This window comes from Poecile atricapillus, chromosome 4, assembly GCF_030490865.1.
Source record: "Poecile atricapillus isolate bPoeAtr1 chromosome 4, bPoeAtr1.hap1, whole genome shotgun sequence".
NCBI lineage: Eukaryota > Metazoa > Chordata > Aves > Passeriformes > Paridae > Poecile > Poecile atricapillus.
In genome coordinates this window covers 10,800,566-10,822,933 of record NC_081252.1, presented here as the reverse complement: position 1 = coordinate 10,822,933, position 22,368 = coordinate 10,800,566, and the positions used below count along the sequence as shown (strand labels likewise).

Below are 22,368 nucleotides of genomic sequence, written 5' to 3'. Positions count from 1 at the left end.
TACTCCATTTCTTACAGAAGGTGTTCCAAAAAAATAATGCCAACAGTTCTTTAACGAACTCAGCAAATTCCCAAATAGGCTTCTGTAAAGCTAGTCAAATAGTTTTGAAGTAGTCTCACAAATAAACAAATTTCCTGGGTTTTGCAGCAGTAAAATATGTTCTGTTCAGGGTAATGTTGTTCTCCGCTCTAATGAGATCGTGTGGAGTTTCACCTCATCAGGAAAAAATCCACCACAAATCAACCAAAAACTCAACGAATTACCACCGCAGCTGAAACTTCAGGCACTGAAACATTTTGAGGATTATTCTGGAACTGTGTGTCCAGTAGTAGCAGATCAGATCACCTGGTGGAAGTCTGGGCCTACCTCAAAGCAAACCCCAGGAGCCTGCTGCTTTGTTCAAGATCTTTGGAAATTAATGACCTGCTGTGGTGAAGGCTTGGAATTAAAACATCTGCTACAATTGTTACGTGGCAAGGAGCAAACCACATATACGTGTTAATGCACATTCCTGTAATTGCAGATTTCAGTTCCAAACATTAGAGGAATTTTCATAGATAGAGGAAAATATAATTTCTGCTTCTAAGCACTTTTTGTACTGAAAGTGACATGTATTTTCTTTTAAAATTTGTATCAATAAAGACAAAAAAAAGGTAGAATGATTAAAATTACAGCAAGTCTTCAAACCCTTAGAGGCATTTTTCTTCAATACCAAGAGTTTGATTATTTTTTTGGATGCCATACATTTACTAATCAAGGAGGTGCTAACTGCATACATTCCTGAAAAAAAGGAGAATCAGTCATACTAAAACAGTTTCCATTTTCTTTTATTTGGTCTCCCGAGCTCTGAAGTTAAGCAGAAGTTAAGAGTGATATGAAACTAAAGAGGCCCTACCTAAGTCACAGGTAAGAAGAGGATTAACCTCTTGTTTCCTCTTTTTCCCATACAAGTTTTAGAAGATAAGGAAGCAGAGGAGTAGGCCAGCTGGGATTTTAGGAATACTACAGTGCAGGAACCTGAACAGAGCAGGAAAAAAGCAGGAAACTAATTAAAGGCTAATTACGTGGGGGGCAGAAAAGCACTAAAGTTGGTCAGTTATGTGGCACCTGAGAAGTTTTTGTCCATACCTGCTTTGCTAACTCTGCAGGGGGGAGCTTCCTGCAGACTTTGTTGGACGGACTGGGGCTGAAGAGGATACTAAAAGCTTTTACAGTTGCTAGGATCATCCTTCACATGTTGTCCACTTGTATCATCCTCCTTGTTACTGTCTAGCAGTGCGAGTCAGGCTCCTCAGGCAAAACTCTCCTTCCTTCTGGAACACGGTACTTAAAAAGCTCATGATTGGAAAAGCGTCTTATTTACACCAAATGAAACCAAGAGAAGAACAATTCTTATTTATGTTTCAATGCTCATGTTTTATCTTGTGTGGAAGCAACCAAGCCTACCAAGGAACACTGCAAATTCCAGGACTGCACGGAATAGCAGCATTTTACTCCTATAGGGTAAAAATTCAGGAGGAATTACGTGGCTGCAAAAAGCTCCTTTCCATACTGTCTAACTTATCACTACTGCCATGGTGGCAGGGAACCTGACGGTCTGAGATAAAGAAACTCCCCTGCCCAACCAATTGCAATTCAGAGCAACATTTAAAAAAAAAAATCTAAAAAAACGCACAAGACAGAAACAATTAAGATAAAACAAGCAAAAAAAAAACCTGCCTCAAAGTGTTAGCAGCTATCAAGCAAAAGTAGTATTCTGATGATTCAAGGATTTTCACTTTTCTACTGTTTACAGAGTATCTCCATTACAGGCATTTGACATTCCAGAGGTAAGAAAGAATTCAAGAAGCAAATGTAAATAATAAAATATTCAAGAAGTAAGAAAAAGCAGCAAGACTCCATTCCTTTATATAGTGTTTCCTTTCTGCAGACTTTTTGGAATAATAAAACACAAGTGATCTATCCTTGCTGAAGAAAAAAATTATATATATATATATTCCTGAGTGGTTCCTTTTGAGTTATTTGGGGAGTTTTATTGGCCTTGGAGAAAGAATTAGAAACAGCTCCATTATTAGATATGTCCTGCACTGGCAAGTGTAAAACTGGAATCATGGTGGTATCTTAATTAGCTGATACAAGCTTATTTTCTTTACCAGGTTTCTAGGCATGTAGAAAAACATCAAAGCAGCACCAGTGTTTGTTGTGTGAAGCTTTTATCATGTCCTGAAGATTACCTGCTCTCCTCCTGTTACAGCTCTAGTAGGAACAGAAAGGATTACAGGATGACAGTGGGATGCATTTTGAACACCTGTTAACAAGAGAGCGAAAAAACCAAACCCTCACACCTAAATGTTTTTAGGACTTTTATTGAAAAAATTTAAAACCAAAAAATTACCAAGGCCAGTTTTACAATAAATTTAAGACATAGAGAATGGCTTACCTGTTACACAGAAGAAACCTTATTACAATATTTCTCTCATGCAACTCCTGGATTAAAACCACATTCTTATTTAACATCAAAATGGATTATTTATACTTTCTTAGGATTTAACCTTAAAATATTATTTAAAAAGTTGATTTTTCAAGAGTTAAAAACACGTACACAGCAAGACTACCCCCTTCACAGACCAGCTCCCTATGTCTGATAACTGGCAGAAACAGACCACTGAGCTCATTTTTCCTTTTTTTGTTATTCTAACCTGAGAAATTTCTTAAATAATGCTTACTGGGCTTTCACATTTGGCAACTTCAGTTACTGAGCAAAGTGCGATTCCTTATTCTTGTCAGAAGCCGGTCTTTCACTGCTTGTCCCAAAAGACACTCTCAGAACCAGGAGCAGCATTTGTCCCCAAAGACATTCTCACAGCAGGAGTGCTATTAGCCTAAACATCCTTCTGTGCCCTTTTGGTAAGTCAAACCTTGTTAGTAATACCATCGGGACACCAACCTCAGGATGCAGAGTTCCCATCAGTTGTGTAATTCCCGGTATTGTGCGCTTTGAAAATATTTACTTTGGCATGTTATACTTTGTAGCAGAGTTGATTTTTTTTTGTGCTTACTCCTGGCCTTTACAAAATCTGTCTTTTCTCTCTTGCATTTATTCAAGCCCTTTCCCTTGCCACCAGTTATCTGTCTTTCTCATAGCTGCAACAGATGCAGGACACAAAGCACACAATTACATTTAAAATGTGAGAGCTACAAAAGCTGCTGAACAGCAGACAGTGCTCTGGTAAAGCACTCTTAGTTGATGAATATGCTCGTAAACGCAGTGAATCTTTTAGTACATTAGTCAAGACTTCCATTTTAAATTTGCAAATTTACTAATATTTCATTTCAAACCCTCCAAATATTTGGTGTTTATATGTGCTAGTCACTTCACACTGGCTCCCTGTATACAAAACCAATGCTGTCCAAGGAAATGATGAAAAACTGCTTGAAAGAAGCAATTTAACAGAATAGAACCTCTTCTGTATTTTCAGTGAATTTGTATGTTACATCATTTGGGTTATTGAAAATTGCTGCTCTTCCGTTTTATCTGAACACACCTGATTTTCAATTGAACCATGATTTCTTCAGTTACTAGTCCTGTCTACCTGATTAAAATTCAAGAGAATATGTAAACTGAGCTTTGTTTCCTTCATACTCTGCCTGCTAAAAACCTTTACAGTAACCACGGAGATCAAAAGTGCTTGACTGGAAAGATGCAGAGGTCACACATCCTGAGAAATGGCTGGAGTTTTCTGTTTGTTTCAGAGTAATCTTGGTTGTGGACTGTACTAAATACTGAAGTGTTTCAGTTCTCAACTTCTCTGCAAATTGGTTTTAAAAGAATGTATTAGGAGAGTACCACAAAAAAAAAAAAAAAAAAAAGTGGAGAGATACCCACACAGTTGGTACATGACAACCTTTTATTCTACTGTAATTTGTTGGCATTTTTGATCCCAAAAGAGGAAAGAACAGACTTGGGATTTTCTTAAATGCATTCAAAATCCAAGTTTCTTTATTTTCCATCTGATTAAAAAAGACAAGTGTTGAAAAACAAGGAGCAAAACTAACTGTTTCAATAACCTTTAGTCTCACGTATCTTTTAAATTATACAGTGCAAGTGTATTTTGCATATCAGTGCTGAGTGCACTTTAGAAAGGACATCTGTTGAAGTATTTCCAACAGGTCTTTATAGCACCATATAATCTGCTGTCAGTTTAACCGCTTAGAATCAGCCAGTGCTTAGAAAGTAAAATGATAATATTTCTATTTCGTCTATCATTCCATTAAAGAAAAAGAAATCTGGAAGCTTATGTTATCCAACTGAATAAATGTAAACAATTAATTACCAGACACTTGATTTTCACTTATTCCAGTTTAGTGAACCTGGCTGATGAATGCTACATGATCCTTCTGTAATGGCACGGTTTAATTCAGTGTCAGGAAAACTTCACGGATGTATTGAATGAAAACGTCTCTCTCTCACTTTTTCTTGAATTGTCAAAGTCTCTCTCTGCAAGATGTGGTGCTGAGCCTTCTGCTAAGGCTCATTTTCAATTCATAATTGAAGAGAAAAGCAGTGACAAACACAAGAGGCTGAGTGCTGGCAAAGCCACGGTACAACACAATAGGAACAGCAAGGCCATGAGGAAATAAGAGGTAACCGAGGTATCTGGAACGAACCAAAACTACACTAAACACAAGAGAGCAGCTTAGCCCCACAGCACATTTTACATTCTTCCAATACTTGATTGGTCTGTTTTCTACTGACACACAATTCAGAATTTATTCAGAATTGAAGAAACACACAATCTGATTGGACATGAAGTACATGAACCACTCATGCACTGACAAATGCTGCTGATGTTTTTTCCTCAGGTAATGCTGAAGCAGCTGTGTCAGAATGGCACTGGGTTGAAATGAAAGCAATGCTGGTACTTTACCACTTCTGGTAATTGTTACCTACAATAGTCAGTGACCATCTGCTCAACACTACAAGAGGCTTGTTTTCCAAACATGAGTTCCAGTAAGCTGAATTACAAATGAGATCAGTCTGAATGCATTAGAAAGATCACATGGTGTATTTCTGGAGGAAGCGGTCAAACGCATCGTAAATCGCTTGTCTGAAACCGGGAAAAGAGAATTTGTATCATTTGGGAAAGGGCAGATGTAAGTGGCGTCTTTCCATATATTTACAAATATATCTACAAAGCTATCATCACAATTTCAAAACAGAGCTCAATAAAAATGCGGTATCAGGTGGTATTTTCTCCTTCCTTTATTTCTGGGATCTCTCACCTCAATCTAGTAATATATTTACATTTCAGGAATGAGTGGGACAGTTTTCCAACTTTAATGCAAGTGAAAACGTAGATGGATTTGGAGTTTTCTACTCAAACACATCAGAGACATGCATAGCTTGAAATTTTTGAGCAATTGTTTTAAATAGCACTGAAATACTGCTTAGCATACATTAACCTGACATAGCGCTATTCTTTTATGTTGTTGCTTAGACTTCCTAAATGGTGTGTATAGTCTTCCTAATTCCTTGTATTTTAAAACCAACAGCACAAGTATTTAACTTTTTGAAAACTACAGAACTGCACTCATAAAACTGATTCACATAAATGTCTTTAGGAAATCAATGCCTAATATTACTAAGGTACGAATTCATGCAACTACTACTTATTTACAGTCAAGCTTTCATTTTGATTAAATCTAAAATTTAAATTTAAACTTTTCTGTTCACCTTACCTGAAAAGTCCTTGTTTGAAGAGGTAGGCACTGACATGACCTCCATCCAGATACCTGATTTCACACCCCGGCCAGATCTCCTGGAGGCTGCGCACGCCGGTGCGCGGAATGTACGCATCCTCCTTGGCTTGTACTACTATGATTAAACTTGGGTCAACTGGAACTAAAGGAAAACAAAGCAAAACTGCATTCATCTGTGGTAAGAAACAGAAACACAACAGCCGAGATTTCTGTTGTCAAAATGCTATTTTCACCAAAAAGAAATTAAATTATTTGATGCTTTAATAAAATTACACGTTCTAAAGTCTCCAGCAGAATTTATCTGGTTTTTAATGTTACAGTAGTGAGGCCATCATTAGAAAAACAAACTAACCCTTATCCTTCTCATGCCTAGAGCAGAAATTCCTCAAAGACTTGTGAAGTTGACAAGAGAATTCTCTGTCCTCTCATCAACAAAACTCTAGAGCATTCATGTCAGTTCGTTGATATCCTTTTTATTGGGCAAAAAGAAGTATGAAATTCAACAAAATAGACGTTTCATAGATTTTTTTCCCCCTTCAAGGAGGAAAAAAGACAACTTTTGATACAAGAGGTCAGAAAGTACAGCCTATGTTCACTTTCTTTTTTGTTTCCAACATGGTTTACATGCAACATAAAAATCCCAACATATTGTTATACATATTTATTGCTCATAATCAGAACTGCACCAATCAGATTACTAGCAGGAATAACACCATTATGATGTTGAGAAAAATAGCACCAAAATTATGTTGAACACAGAACATTTCTCCCTTCAAAAAGAAAATATGTGATATGTTAAAGAGTGACCAGCCAAGATGTCTGCCAGTGGGGTGTCACAAATAATGTAAACACTGCCTTCTTTCATACTAAATCTTATATAGAGAATATGCAATGCTAAGATAAATTCAAGTCTTCCATTCAATTTGCCATGAAATCTGAGAATTAGGCAGATTTTCTGAAGCTCCTCTCTGGCCTCACTCCAAGGATACTCTGGGAGGGGATTCAAAGTCCCCCAGAGAATGACAAGACCTGGGAGACTATTGACACAATGAACTCCATCACTTTGACAAGTGCAGAGGGATCACAGATCCTTTTAAGTTCCAAGAAAGGTCAGTGCTTAGCTAAGTGATACCTGGGTAAGTCTAGATAAACAAGAAAGTCTGTACATAGAATAAAACTTACAGGCTTTTCCTGTCTACTGAAATAACTTAAAAAGCTTTAAGGAAAGCACTTCACCGGTTTTCATCACAAAGTATCTCTGGCTAGCAGTGGAAGAATCTACACTAGTGTAGTTTCCTTTTATTGCATGTTTCCTTTATTTTAAACATTTATTTAAATTTAAAACACTTGAACCAATGGAGTACCAAATGACAGAACTAAGAAATGAGGTGGCACGAGGGCTCAGTATCAAGAAAGCTTTGACACTAAACGACAACGCTGTCTGAAGTCAAAGCATGCTGTAGGAGATGCCTTCAGCAGGTTCATGCACAGCCAAACCATGAACTGCCACAAAAGGAATTCCGAGCCCCTACTCCAGCAGAACCTTTTAAGGCGGCTCTAGGAAGCAATCACTTGTTTGCATTGCTGGAAAGGGTTTGTCCAGAACTCCCAGGAATGCTGGACTACAGCTCCCCCTATATGCTATGCCTGCCCGGGAAACAGTATTCACCAGCCTGCACCAGCACAGAAGGACCCCCAAAATGTTTTTACTGGCAATACCATTCAAGCCTGGTGCTCAGCTATGCAGGCTACCTTTTATCTGAAGTCAGTATAAGATTTCTGCTTGAAAAACCTTATTAGCAGATTAATTAAGATTAATTAGACCTGGGTATTACTCACATCATACAGGTGGTTTTTTTCCTTTACATAATACAAATTTGCACTAACTCATATCTGAAAAAAAGACACAGCAAGGCAGAGGAGAAAAATGTGCAAAGATACAGAGAAGCAAATTTTTAATTGACTTTGTCTTTAGTTGGCCATCAAGAAGGAACAGAAAAACAATTAGTAAATGGAGTAGTAAATAGACGCTATGGAATAATGCTCACAATATTTCCATATTTCAGCAAAGGTGCCAGCAACTTTACACTTGGAGAACGAAGAAAATACCTTTCCCCCCACTGTATTTTATTCAGCTTTCCAAAGTGCACATTGAAACAAAGAGATACATACCTGGGAAGTTAGCTACGTGGGTACATTCATCCATTACTCCCTTCATGAACATTAAGGATTCTCTCTGTAAAGTGTCACTCCTTCTCCTTGTATTTATCCTGTGTCCTTGTGGGCTGGTTAAGTTTTTATTGCTACTACTACTGGTGGAAAAGGTTTGATTTATGCACTGCATTTTAGGAGCATCTTGCATTAAGAGTCTTTCTGAAGAGGCACTTAGAGCACTTCTATTTGTGGCAAAGCTGTGAACAGATTCCTTGGATACAGAGTCATTCAAGGACTCAAAGCTGAATATTCTGGAAGTCACGTCCATGTCCGCCAGACTGTCCACACTGTCAGGGAAGTTCTTGACAAAGTCTTGTCCCATCTTGAAAGAATCCGTCTAAAACAAGACAACAATTAAGGGTTCTCCCTTAAACCAGTTGGCTAATTTCATTTTGAAGATGAACTCATAATTAAAATAAAAATAAAAAAAGACACTACCAGCACTGCTCACTTCTATTTTCAGCTTGCAGGTCTTTCAGTTAAATCCTGATCATCATAACCTCTTGAGAATTTCATTCTATGTTTCTGTCAGTTAAAAAAATTGCAGGAGGTACTTACATATACAGAAGCTTGTGATATAAATAATTGCTTTTCTTTCTGTATTAAACTCTGAGTTTGTAATTACAGTCATTTAAACTTAAATGATATAGTAATAATAATAATAATAATAATAGTAGAAAAATGAGCATATGTTTAGGACTGAAAAACTGACAGTCTCTAAATACTAGGGAGACACAAGCTGAACATCTTGAAAAATGTTTCTTCTTTTCATTTTGTCTTCTCCAGCAGTGTTGCTGGAGTGTTTGTGACTTAAAAATGGCAAGTGCCCAAGTAACAACTATCTGCACACCAGCTCCTCTTCTCCTGCTGTGAGGTATTAGGAAAAAAACTATCACAAAGAAAAGAATCTTAGAGGGGAAAGAAAAAGGTATTTATCAGAATTTTGATTGAATACATTTCATGTTGTAGATTACACTGTGATCAAAGGAAAAACTTGTAGCAAGAGCTACACTTTAAACTCATTATGCAACCAAAATAATTACTTTTGTGTCTCAGGTTTTTCCTTTAAAGACTAAATTTATCAAAGCATAAAGAAACAATGTGGCAGTATGTTCCAGCTACCAATTGTCTACTTTTAGTGGAAGTAAGAAGAAGTTACATTATTTGCACATGTAAATATTAGCAGACAGGTGGAATAAACCATACTTACTCCACAATATTCAAGCATTTGAATGATTTCCTCTTCATACACAGTTTGTGTAAAATACTGTTTCTCCAGCTCTCTCCAGTTCACTGCCTTACTCAGCACACCCTGAGATGATAAATTCAATACACAAGTAAAACCCAGAGGTCATTCTAAAATAATGATACATACAGGAAATTGACCCGTTCCTCTCCTGATTTTTTCAGTGGAATTGCATTCCCGGACAGCCCTCAGAATTATTGCAATCAAAGCACAAGCACATATTATAACACAGGACATGGAATCCCACCTCCCTTGTGGCCAGCCCAAATATTTTAGCTTATATTTTTGATTATAATCTAATATATTAACAGAAAAATTATTTTGTAATTTGTTAATTACCGTAGTGAAGACTGCAGAGGCTGTGGACCAGGAAAGACATGGAATCAGTGGCAATGGTTTAGGCCAGTTTGTCACTGCCAGTGAAGCCATCTAGAATCAAAGACATTTATTACACATTTTGATATTGGATTCACAATATGGTAAAACTCTCTCATCTTCACTTTCTTTGTTTACATGGTATTTATGAAACATGTGGTGCCAGAGAGTTAAGGACTGTGGCAGCTGGATAGACTTTCACCTATTTAGAAGTTATTATCTGGTCTCCAGTGATTTTTTAAAAAATAAACATTCGTCTGGAAAGGTTGCTCATTTCAAGGTTGAATGGGATTTGGTTATAAGGGTTCCCAGTAGAATGTTTACTAAATATTCCATTAATTACAATTACAATTCAATTAATTATATTTGCAATCCATTAATTATCATTATAATAATTGTAATTATAAAAACAGATACAAACTATTAGTTGTTTAAAATCATAAACTTCTATAACTTCTATAACTTTCCACCAAGCTCTTGCAAGTTTATTTCAAGGCAAAACAGAGGCAATCTATGAGAAGGACTATTTAAAATTCTATACTTTCAAAATTTGTATAAAGGAAACAAAATTTGAAGAAGTAATTTGCAATGTTAAGCACACTCTTTTTCTGTCCCTTAAGTTTGAATTATTACTTTTGCAACAGTTCTCAGAACATGTTTTTGTGACTATTCTGTTTATCCCAGAAAAAAACAGAGCAAGTAAGTTTGATGTACAGAAGTTCCCTGAATGGTATGTTCTTGACAAGTTTTATTTTAGTAATATGAAACACCTCGTGTCTGTTCTAGATGTTCTAATAAATGGATTTATGCAACTGAACTATTGCTCTACTCTAATTATTTTTATTAATAAGTTACAAGAACACCACACGTCTGTGTTCTGATTCTCTCCAGTAGAACTCTTTCCCCTTTAGTAAAACTGAATCAATGCTTACAACCTTCCATTGTAAAACACATCTATATCAACATCACATATCACTTTTTTCACAGAAGTTTCTGTGAAAAAACTGTGAAAGATTCAGCAGGGTGATGTTGACGTAAACCAAAGGTGCTCTGTACATTCATGACATTTACAGTTATAAAACTCTGCCATTATACAGTTATAAAACACTACCATTACCAAGATTATTTACTGAGCTCCTAACAAACAAAGGATGTTGTTCTAATAAGCTTTGCACCTGTGTCTCACAGAGCTGTGATAATCTGCAGAGACACAAGCAGTAACATTTTAACTGTGTATTAGTCTTTCAAGCACCTTAGTGCTACACTGCTGGTTTAGTTTGAGTACGCACAGTGTCACACAGAAAATGTTATCCACCTCACCACAGAAATCTCTGATCAGTACCAATGATCACTGACACCAAAAGTCACCTCAATTACAACATGCCTACAAAGAAGGGGTATTTCACACAATGCATTAAAACACAAAGGTTTAAGCAAGAAGAAAAGAGGAAAAGAGGGAGAATTAGCAATCGATCAGTGCAGACTTTCTTTCAGCAAACATTTCTGCCCCCCACCCTTGTGGAAAAAAAAACAATTATGTGAGAAGTTTATATTCTTATTAAGCCTGCTGGGAGATGGCTGACAAAGGGCTCTATGATTTGTCAGTACATATTAAGGATTATACTAATTCAGCACAAGAGAACATGAGAATTGCCAACAATTTGTTTCTCATGACTCTAAGTGTTTATTTTAAAGCACTTCTGAGATCAACACTGTAAAACAAATTATTTCCGTATGCTACATAATCAAATGAGAAGTTAAAACAAAAATTACTGAACAGGAGATATAAAAGCTTACATGTCCTCCCATGGATATTCCAGTCATCCCTAGTGGTCCATAGCCTTCTCTCTCTAGCCAGTGCAAAAGAGCTGCCGATTCTAGAATTAGAGCTCCTCCCATCACAAACAGGTCCGAGACATTTTTTAAACATGACCGTCTTTTCTCCCCAGAAAAGGAAAATAGAGGGTTTATTTTCTAAGATTAGACTCTGACAGTTCTTATCATTCTATACATACTTTTATACACAGCTTCATCACAATCCCACAGAATTCTGGAGCTGGACTCCCGTTGATTCAACAGGAGGAAAAAACAAGCCCAGATTTTCTGGCACTTGTAATTTTTCATACAAATGAGGACTAGAAATAGACACCTGCCTATGCTTTTAGTGTAAAATGACTGACAGCTTGGTCTTTTGGAAACAATTACCAACATTAGCATCTCATTAGTAGCAATATTTTGTCCTGTGAAGTTGTCACAGATATTTTAGAAATAGAATCAAAAATATACAGTCCTAAGCATACCCTATCTCATTTGCAGAAACAAGTATATATATTTTTGTTTTCTCATTTACCTGTTTTACATCATTGTAAAATTGCACACAACATATGAAGAGCAATCAGTATGTCAGCTTTGGAAGCACTCATCAGTGTCATTGTAAGACTGAAACTGTAATGTGGGAAGTTTGTCATGGTATTGAGAAACTCAGGCAGTGTACTGCAAAGCACTAAAACACAGAAGACACACAAAAGAAGTAGAAATCTATTTGGCTGAGCTGTCAGAGTGACTCTAAAAATAATAGACCTCTAACCTGGAGAGGGGGACTGAGTATTTTCAGTACCACAGCCAGGTTACAAAAGGCTCCTGGCCTCTCCTGCCAGCATGCCACCATCATATTTGTGACACTCTGAAGCACAAGGACAAAGCTCACTGTGAAGTCACACAGAAATGACAGAAATGAACATAGCTGCTGCAGAGCAGCATTTACAGCCTAATGTAATTTTTTCCTACAGCTTTGTGAGACTCCTCAGCCTTCTGCAGCTGCTGTATTTATTGAACACTGTCACCTGTTTCACTGGCACTGTGTAACCCTGTACTGGAGAGTGACAATCACCTGTTGGGGTATTAGACTGAGCACTGCCCTGCCTTGAAACAATCCTGACACACTGAACAACTAAGAACAGTCATTTAATTTATTCTTCTGCATCAGATTACCCATAACTGGAAATTAACCTGCCAATGGATGTACTCCAGCACGTGCTTTCTCCTGTCACTTTCCTATAATCTTACAAAAAACACCTGTGTCTTCTAGTCATGTTAAATGTCCAAGTTAGGATTGAAAAGGAATAAAACTCCAACTCATATTTGGACTTTCAAAAACATTGAGAGACTAAAAGCTTTGCCTCAGACACATATCCTGTTTAATTCTGATAATATGTCTGTGGTTTGGAAAATGTAAAAAGTAAAAAACCAAGACTGCCTAATTAGGCTTCCAAATTCCAATTTAAGAAACTGACTGAAGAAACAAATCCTATAAAATACTGAATATTGCACAGTGTCCTGACTAATAGCTAATCAACGCTAGATCTATTTGTATGCCTGTAAATCCTTAAAAGATCTCAGAAAAGCAAAATCCTAGCAATTATAATGGAAATATGCTATCTGAGGAAAGATTATTCAGAGCTGATTGAAATGTAACAGCAGCACTTGTCATGCAGCTGTGAGTCAGGAAAATAAAACAGCCCTGACTTGTACTGACACAAGATGTTTGCATCTCACTCCATACTGCAAGTTCATCTTGTGCAAACTTTCCTGATCCTTGAGATCTCCTAACACAGCACCCAAATCAGTTTAGCAAAGAGCAGATAATTTCACATTGGCAGGTTACAAGTGGTTTTTGAAATGTTTTTTTTCTTAATAAGCTATCAAAGTTTAGACAACTTTTGGCTCGAAAGAGAAAAAAAGAAAAGCAGTATTAAAAACATGGTATCTATAAATGTAACAGGAATACTTACAATTGATCCTTAGGTTTTCTACAACCATGTAAAAGACTCCAGTTAAAGAAAGTTAAAAAAGGTTTATAAAAACTGGCCATTTAAAAAAAAAAAATTAAATAAATAATATGCATAAATAGCATGAATTTAGAAATTTAGAACTTAAACTCACAAGTTTAAACTGTCACCTAATTAAATTAAACCCATTTCAATGATGCAGTTTGCAACATTTTACTTTTGTCAGATATATGGGTAGGAAAAAAGTGTAACTCGAGATCCTATTTAATGAAACAGAATAATACTGTTATACAAGATGACAGAACAAAACTGAACCGTTTTTTTAAAAACCCACCCAAATCTGAAGTGATAAGAGCAAGTTTCTCAGAAGTTACCTGAGGTACCATAGAACTGTGTTTCACATAGCAGTCATACTCTCTTGGCTTCTACCCACTGGGTACCAGAAAGCTGGTATTTTACAAGTGTGGTAACTCTTCTACCTCCCAGAGAGGACATTAGGAACAACTACTGTGTTTTCCACAAAAGGATATAGTAAGGATTTTCTAGCAACAGGGAAGCCATACAGGCTTCTTTGATCATCGGCCGCGCCATTAACGTGCGTCTTCTCCAGAAGTGCTAAAGATAGGGTGCACAAACAATATAGGTAAGACAAAATTTGATGATTGAATTTCTCCATAACAATTTTACATTTTACACACTCACATGGTCTCCAGTGCCTGCTAAATGAATGCACACAGGTCTGTGCTTGCCGTTCCATCTTCTGGGTATGATGAACTGAAATCTATGAGAAATGAACACCTATTTTAGCAGAGTAAGAATATCTATTAACAAACTGTATCAAGAGAAATTAATTAAAAAACTAAAACCAAAACAACATAATTATTTGTAACCCGTGCAGGCAAACTGCCAGCAATTCAGCAACATCATTTTTCATGAACGCATTCAGCAAACAAAGGAATCTGAAAGTAGGACAGAAGAAAGGCCAAACAAGAAAAGGAGCCAAGATGAAAGATCATGTTCCTAAAAAAGACTACTACCTCATCATCACAATTTAAACTTTGCAGAGTGGAGAAATGGAACTTCAGATAAAGAGCAGCCTAAACAAGCATGTCCAGTTCTCCTAGGCATCATTGCTATTTTTCTCCTGAAGGCACAACAGCTGAAATTGAAGATTAAGATGAGCAATAAATAAAAAAACACATCAAAACCCCAACATACAAACCATGAAATTATTCTATACACTCAATATCATTCAATTTATGTCTTCTGCTGCTACTTATTTACAGTTTAAACTACTGAAAAAAAAATCGTTTCTGAGCCACCACAATTTTCCCCACAAGATGGAGCACTGTTACCTACGAGAGTGTTACACTTCAGCAAATGCATTCATACCATCTTGAGGGAAATTTGTACAGCTTTTCGAACCTGTCACAATACTGGCCAAAGTAACAATTATCATAACTTGGCTACAAAGCAAAACAGAACATAGAAAAGGAAATAGTGAGCACATTGTATTTTCCAGTATGGCACTAATTAGTTTGATAATGTTAACAGTTTCTCTAGCCAGTAGAGAGGTGGAACAGAACTAATTTCTTGACTATCAGCCTTTTTCTCACATCCCTTAATTTTACATGCTTGAGCACACATATAAAAACACCAACCAGTATTACTGACAAAATTTACAACTTCCGTATCAACTTGAGCTGACAAACTTTTGTTTATGCTATTAAACAAACAAAGTCTGGGAAAAAAAATTCAGCATGACAGTTCAGCTCAAAACTAAAAGCAAACAGAAATTATGCTCCCTTTGCAAACCCACTCCTCATCTGCAAAGAAATGTTAGTGTGAAACCAGCATTGTTAGGGAGCCTCCAGCTTTCTGTGAGAATGCTTGTTGTCGTTGTTTTGGTTTTTTTCTGTTTGCCAAGTAAGAAAAGAACCAATTTCTCTGGCTACAATAAAATAAGCTTGCTATTTTATCACAGACACAAGATTTTTGGATTCAATGGAATGGCTCCTTCAAATACAACATAATATTCTTTGACATAAACAGCTTCTCCTGCTACATATAAAACAATAACTACTGGTTTTTTATTTCCAGCATCCCCCTCATTTGGAAAAAAATAAACTAATAATTCAAAAGACTCAGGGTATTCCACAGCTTTGTGCAATATGATTTCTATGCTTAAAAAACAAAAAAAAACCCAAACAAAACTAAAAAAAAAAAAACCAAAAAACCCAAACAAAAAACCAAAAAACAACCAAAACAACAACAACAACAACTAAAACACCACCCAACCAAATCAAAAAGTAATATTTTGGTAGTGGATTTTTTATTTAATACATAGATTGAACTATCACATATCACATGAATAAGATTTAACAGATTGTTTACATTACAATCAATTAGTTGCACAATAAAACTACTTACAGACCGTTACTTTACTTCTCTGCAGTACTAATTTCAGAAATACCTCTTGGTTTCTCTTACCTTGCTACAAGAGATTCAACTGGCAGGATACCTGGGACACAATGAGCCAAGGGGGAAATGAAGTGCCCCTCAAGGATTTTACAGTCTGATTGCCCCTCAACCTGCAGAAAAAATGGGACAATAGAAATAAATATTATGTCAGTCTTTAACCTTTTACAGGAATCAAAGAAAGATGCAATGCTGTCCCATTTTAAATACATTCGATAACACAGACTAAGTTTTGAACATTTTTTGTTTCTACATTTGACATCTCACTGCCCAACTACTGTACTACTGGGAAAAAAAGAAAAAAAACAGTATCTGTACAGGCACTGCTTTAGTCTCTATTTCCTTCCATTCTCTTCTAGTAGCCTATTAAAGTGGCCTGGCGTTAAGTACCAAGTTATTTCACCTCTATATACCCACAGGAAAATAAATGCAGTTAAATCACATGATCTCTTGCTTTTAAGTACCTTGTCAATGAACACTGGGTAATCTTTCGAAACAAGCGTCTGGCATTTTTCCCTGTTTCCAATAATCTTTCTGAATTCAAATATTCTGTTGAAAGGAAACAAGTAGAGAAGATTCAACTTTTAATCTAAAAAAAAGAAGAGACATATTTTTATAAAATTTCAGGAGCTAAAGTAAGCCACAAAGAAAATTTATGAAGATAGATTTGCATTTACAGATCAATCAGGCCACCATAGAGTAGGTAGCTACCATAGGATGCTTCTAAGTTAAAAAAAAAAAGTTTCTGGTACCTTGCTGGGAAACAGAAGGCTAAGGGGCAAATCTGGTTGCTTTCTTCTGCTACTTAAATGGGCTGCAGAGCTACACAGAGTAACTGAAACAAAACTCTTCTCAGAGGTGTACAGTGAGAGGACAGGATTACTGAAGGACATGAACACTTAAGAGGCAATGATTGTGTGCTGCAGTGTAAGAAATCCCTCCAGGAACAAAGTGAAAGATTGCTTTCACAGTTAAGCACATGAAAAAATAGCCCAGGAAAACTATAAAAGACCTTCATCCTCAAGGGATGAAGTGCCTTTGAAGTGAATGAAGTGCCAAGTGACTTGAAGAAACAAAGAAGTCAGCCTCATTTTGAACAGGGATTTTGACTTGATGCCCTCAAATTGGCCCTTTCAATCTTAAATAGTTCATAACTTGCTCATTTCTGTGCTCATAAATACAGACTTTACCTGAAAAGATAGAAGAGTTTTGAGCGAAAAGTACAGAGGAATGACCTGTTCACCTCCCCAACACCACAGAAAACCCAAAGAATGGAAAGAAAATCCAGTTTATCACCACAGAAGAAATAGCTCTACTTTATAACCTTTGTTTTTCTTATAGAAAACAACAAGTGCATTAAGTATTTCTGAGAAAGTAAGGGTAAAGATTTGAGCATGGAGGGTAAGCTAAACAGAGATGTTTTGACTATAAATCTTCTAAAATTACTGCATTTATGTATTTTTTCTATAGTTAGGTGGATACTGAAGGCTAAATCTTGCCTCTACTGAGGAATTTCAACCTTTGCTAATGAGTTGAGGACAAAGAGTTAGGATATTGACATTCATCACACAAAGGTATGCACACATAATTTCAGATTAGGCAGAGTAGTCTGCCATTCAATCTCAGATAATACCTGAAGTATAAAACATTTAGTAACTTAATAATGGAGCTTCACAGCGATGAGTTAACAAACAAAAATAAAAACCCTCCTCCCAACAAGCCAGTGCGAGCAGTCAGGAGGAGGCAGTATTCTTCCTTCTTCATCCAGGTGAAGCCAGGCTGCTGGGGAACAGCTCATCTTCATCCAGTCAGGGGCAACACACAGAACAAAACTTTCTCCCCCTTTGCAGACCAGCAAGCTTGCCTCCTGCTTCCCCCACCATTTTTGATCTGGTGGGAGAGGGTTTTTTTCCCTGAATGAAGAAGGAGGAACTGTAGCTGGTATCTCTGTTACCACCAGCAACACAACTTTAGTGCCATTTGGTGTGAGTGTGATCATCCTCCAGAGCCCAGGCAAGCCTTGCACTGGTGAGCAGTCAGAGGCTCCCTGTACGAAGATGACTTGCACTGGAGGGAAATGGGACACTGAAACTTCACTGTGTCTCACCAAGAACCCAAAGGTTTTTAAAATAGAGGGTTTTGATAACATTAAAACATCCCATTTTGGATATACACATGGAATAGAATACAGAAATGCTGCAATCAAAACAAACCCCACCATTTTTGGCTATTCCAATCAAAGGAAAGTCTGCTACTTAAGAGAAAAAATCAACTGAAGACAGACACACAAAGCAATCCAAGCGCCATTTCCAGATCAGATCTTTCACATGGACTTAAAAAACAAATAAACAAACTCCCATAAAACTCTACTGCCATCCAGTGCACTGAAATTTTATTTCAGTAGTTTTCCAAGTTTTCTTTATTGATTTTCATATACATAAGAGTGAGCTTATTAAATGCAGGTTTATAATTTCCTATTTAAATACTGCACAATACAGAATATATATAGTCATTTCAATTTTATACTTAAGAAATATAAGTGCTCAGCTGCCAGGTATTAATCTCAATAGTAATTAATAAAAAATAATCAAATGCTTAAAAACTTTTTTTTTTTTTCTTATTTTCAAGACATCTAAAAAGAAAGAGTTTACTACTTTGGGCTGTGAGTGAAACTTGTGATTAAATCTTACACTTTTAAAACTGATTAGGAAGTTACAGAAAGATACCATGTTAAACATGTTAATGTTAAACAGAAACAATTCTTCTCCAGAAATTCATCAAGTTTTGTTTTTAGAAAACACTTCCAGAGATGCTGCTTGACATATGCCATCAGAAAAACACAAGTAAAAATATAGTTGGAAACTCAGGCATTCTCTCAAGAAAAGCATCTTAGAAAAAAAATTGGAAATCCTTTTAAGACTTCTTTTAAATCCTGTTACTCCCTTGGTATAGAAACATATGATTTCTTGAATAGAACCAATTTAAACACTTTTTATATTTTAAAAACAAGACAGCAATTAGTGTTGCTACTTCAAGGGTTGGGTTTTTCTTTTAATGTAACATATAATTTATGCTGTTACTTTTTAACAAGTCACCTTTTCAGATCCTCGGGCTTTCCCCATCCTCTGATGAAAAGTTTAGTGAGGAGAAGCTTTCGGTACAAGACATCTAATTTACTTACACCCATTAGCAGCACACTGTCATCTAGGGAAAAAGCAGAGGTAAAAACAAGGCAGTTAAAGTCTGGGAGAGTGGCAAATTCATTGATTTTAACACAAAGTGGTTTCTTGTTCTGATTTCTGCATTAAGGAAAAGCCATCTAATGTATTCCAAGAAAATTAACCTTGCTATTCAGGTCAACTCTTTTCATTTTAAGCAAAATATAAAGGCAGTTGATACAACATGTAGGAATTTAAAATGCTAATTAAAACCAGCTATTCATTACACCACTGATGATAAGCCAGCTGAAGAGGCATATCGGGGCTACATCCAAACTACATCTTCAACCAGTCCTAACTGCACTTGCAGTTTGCAGACAGCGCTGATCTCTGTCCTCTCAACAGAGCTACCATGGCAAAACTCTTCAGAGAATGTGAGCTGTCATAAACACACCTCAGAATGGAAGCTTGAAACAATGTTTGGGTTTAAACCACTAGAAGACTTCATCTCTTCACATTCTTAATGGAGAGAATGAGAGAGAGAAGGAGTGAGAGAGAAGGAGGAAGAAGGGAGGAAGAGGAGGGAAAGAATGTCATCCCAGTCACTGTCGCAGAGAAAGCTTATTTTTGTAATCTTGCCTTCATTGGTGTATTAAACATATATCCTAAACATAATTTTATCTGTTCCTTTCCAATTCTGCTATTTCTTACAGTCTTCAAAGTGATGCTTCTCCCACTCCTTTCTGGAAAGAAACCACACCCCCAAAATCCTTGCCAGGATAATTTCTTTCAACAAATACACCAGCTCAAATAGAGCTAAATCTAATGAGATTTTAGGCAAGCTGAGTATTATTTTCAAAGCAACACTTACTGAAGTGAAGAGAGAGCCACTGCTGAGCCCTTCCAATGAGGAAGAAAACAACAACCAAGTACTAAAAAGGAGAATTTAGATCTGGTTTCTTGGTTAGCAGGATACAGGTTACTCAATTAAAAATATAGTCCAGGATCTGTGTATACCTAAGAAAATAACAGATTTAATTATCAAACACTTGGTTAGTAAATTTACTTCAGGCATTTTCTAGCATTTTCAGATCCTTCCATACTAAATGTACTCAATAATCTCATCGCACTTCGAAATAGTGTAATTTAATTTATGTTTTTTTTGAAATTTCATTTTCATCCAAAACCACTTATTCTGCCACACTCCAATATGGTCATTTTCAAAAAGAAACTTGTTTGACTCTAACAGGTCAAAATAGTGGTCAGATTAACAAAAACATTCATGTACACTTCCAGAAAGCCAATATTTAAGAATCAGTACACAAAAATAAAGGAGAACTCTTTAACACCTAGAATAAATTACTATCAAAACAGAAGTTATAGACACTTGAATTTTAGAACAAGCATGCTAGAAAGCCATGATGGCTCTAAGATGGTTCAGCCACTACAGGGTAAAAATAAATACATTAAATGAGCAGAAAGTCATAGTGGGGATGCTTTATTTTAAAAACATGAAGATGTAGATTTTGCTTTTAGGCCAAAGTCTGTCCTGACAAGCTCTCTGCTGCACCAAGGGAGTGCCAAAACAACTTTCTAGGCAAGGACATTATATTTTAATGTAATATTGATTGAAGCAAAAGTGTTGTTTCATCCTCTTGTCTGCTTCATTGATGGAATAGAGACTCTGAAATAACTCAGGATATTTCAATTAATCAGAATCAAGATAAAAGCACTACTGGAAAGAGTACAGGAAACACTAAAATAATTTTTTAAAAAAACATTCCCTAGTATGTGAAGTATGCTGCATAGAACTTCTCAGAAATACCACTGAGATAAAAAAATTGGGAGAATGGCCCCTACTGAATCTCTTTAACAAAACAGCAGGACATGCTTCAGTCACTGCCCATCCATGCCTACATGGCAAGACAATTACTAACACTTTAATGCCAGCAAAGGCAAATCCAAGTGCTGGAGGCTGAAGTTTTATTTAGGGTTATTTATTTTTTAACAGAAGTATTTCAGCAGTGAGGATTTGAAATGCATGAAAGAATCAGGAAAGGCGGTTTCAGAACGAAACTTGATTTCCTCCACTTGACAGCATACATGCCACATCCCGATCCCACTGTGAGACAGGTCAGCTGGAAGCAGTGACCTGATAACGATGCTGTGGAGCTGTGTGGCCCAAGAGGCAGGATCTGTGTTATGAATCCTGAATGAATACATTGTTAAAACAGAAATCTTTACATAACGTGACCTGTGAATGGAAACTGCAAGCAGATACAAAAGCACGCTAAAAAGAAACATAGAATCAGACATATTAATTCATTCAAAATCCAACACATAAAAGGTCAGCGATTGCTTTTTATCCGTGCAAACAGCTTCAGTTACAAGAAAAACACCCCTGGAAAGTACACGAGGACTTCACTCAAGGTCCAGTGTAGATTCTATTCTATACATGGATATGAAAAAGCTCCCACCCAGCAGCCAACCTGAAAAAAACACGGAGGCTCTGTTTTAGAAGGCGGAGTTGTCAACTTCCCTACCCTCCCTCTCTATTTAAAAACCCTCTCTTAAATTAATGCCAGTTCCTTTTCTGATAGAAGATATGGCTGCTTAGAAATCAAAGAAATCACAAAGAAGTGACGGCAAGGCAGACACAAGCCCCACAGCCACTCCACAAAACGGGATGGACACGCAGGAGCCGGAGGATAAACAACGGGGCCTAAAGCAGGGCTGCGAGCAGCTCCCTGCAAACCTGACCCGACCACTCGCAGGGGGCAGGTGGGATCCCCGATCCCAAATCTCTGCCATCCCCCGCTCCAAGCCTGCCCCAGCGGGACCCGGCGCTGCCCCAGCAGGAACAGCCCCCCATGCAGGACACGGCCACCGCGGCCCCTCCGACCCCCTCAGCTCGCCCCGGCGCCCCGAGCCCGGCCCCGGGGCCGGGCAATGCCGTGAGGGGGAGCCGCTCTGGCAGCGCCACCGCCGCTCCCTGAGCGGGCGCCACGGCCCGGCCCGGCCCACGAAGGTCACCCACCGCTCACCCGAAGCGTTGCCGGTGCTGAGGCACCACATGGGAGGGCAGGAGCGGGAAGCGGAGGAGGAAGAAGAGGAGGAGGAGGAGGGGGAGAAGGGGAGGGCGAAGGGCGGGACGGGACGGACGGGACGGGACGCGCCTCACGCGCGCGGGCCTGGCGAGCGCGCGTGCGCGCGCGCGGGGCGCTCAGGCGTGGGGCGCGCTCGCGCGCGCGCGCGCGGGAGGAGGCCGACCCCGCCCCCCCCTCGTCCCGCCGCGCGCGTGACCCGCCCCGCCTTGCCCCGCCCCTCCGCGTCGCGCGCGCCGCTCCGC

The 22,368-nt window shown here is 37.8% G+C and overlaps 1 protein-coding gene across 3 annotated transcripts; it reads right to left on the bottom strand.

Annotated features, from left to right (window-relative positions):
- Positions 1-2,350: 2,350 nt before the first annotated feature.
- Positions 2,351-22,217, bottom strand: ABHD18 (abhydrolase domain containing 18). Of its 3 annotated transcripts, none has more exons than XM_058838705.1 (14): positions 22,064-22,217; positions 19,891-20,036; positions 18,957-19,065; positions 16,326-16,410; positions 15,874-15,974; positions 14,086-14,164; positions 13,904-13,998; positions 13,387-13,404; positions 11,393-11,531; positions 9,560-9,649; positions 9,185-9,286; positions 7,933-8,311; positions 5,740-5,902; positions 2,351-5,108 (listed from the first exon to the last, which is right to left on the bottom strand). In XM_058838705.1, the coding sequence occupies exons 3-14, from the start codon at positions 19,046-19,048 to the stop codon at positions 5,057-5,059; spliced, it is 1,395 nt and encodes a 464-aa protein (XP_058694688.1). In that variant the 5' UTR covers positions 19,049-19,065; positions 19,891-20,036; positions 22,064-22,217; the 3' UTR covers positions 2,351-5,056. The 3 variants fall into 3 exon arrangements, with proteins under 3 accessions (XP_058694688.1, XP_058694689.1, XP_058694690.1); XM_058838706.1 differs by having other exon boundaries at positions 22,057-22,198; XM_058838707.1 differs by lacking the exons at positions 16,326-16,410; positions 18,957-19,065; positions 19,891-20,036; positions 22,064-22,217 and adding an exon at positions 14,421-14,542.
- Positions 22,218-22,368: the final 151 nt, after the last annotated feature.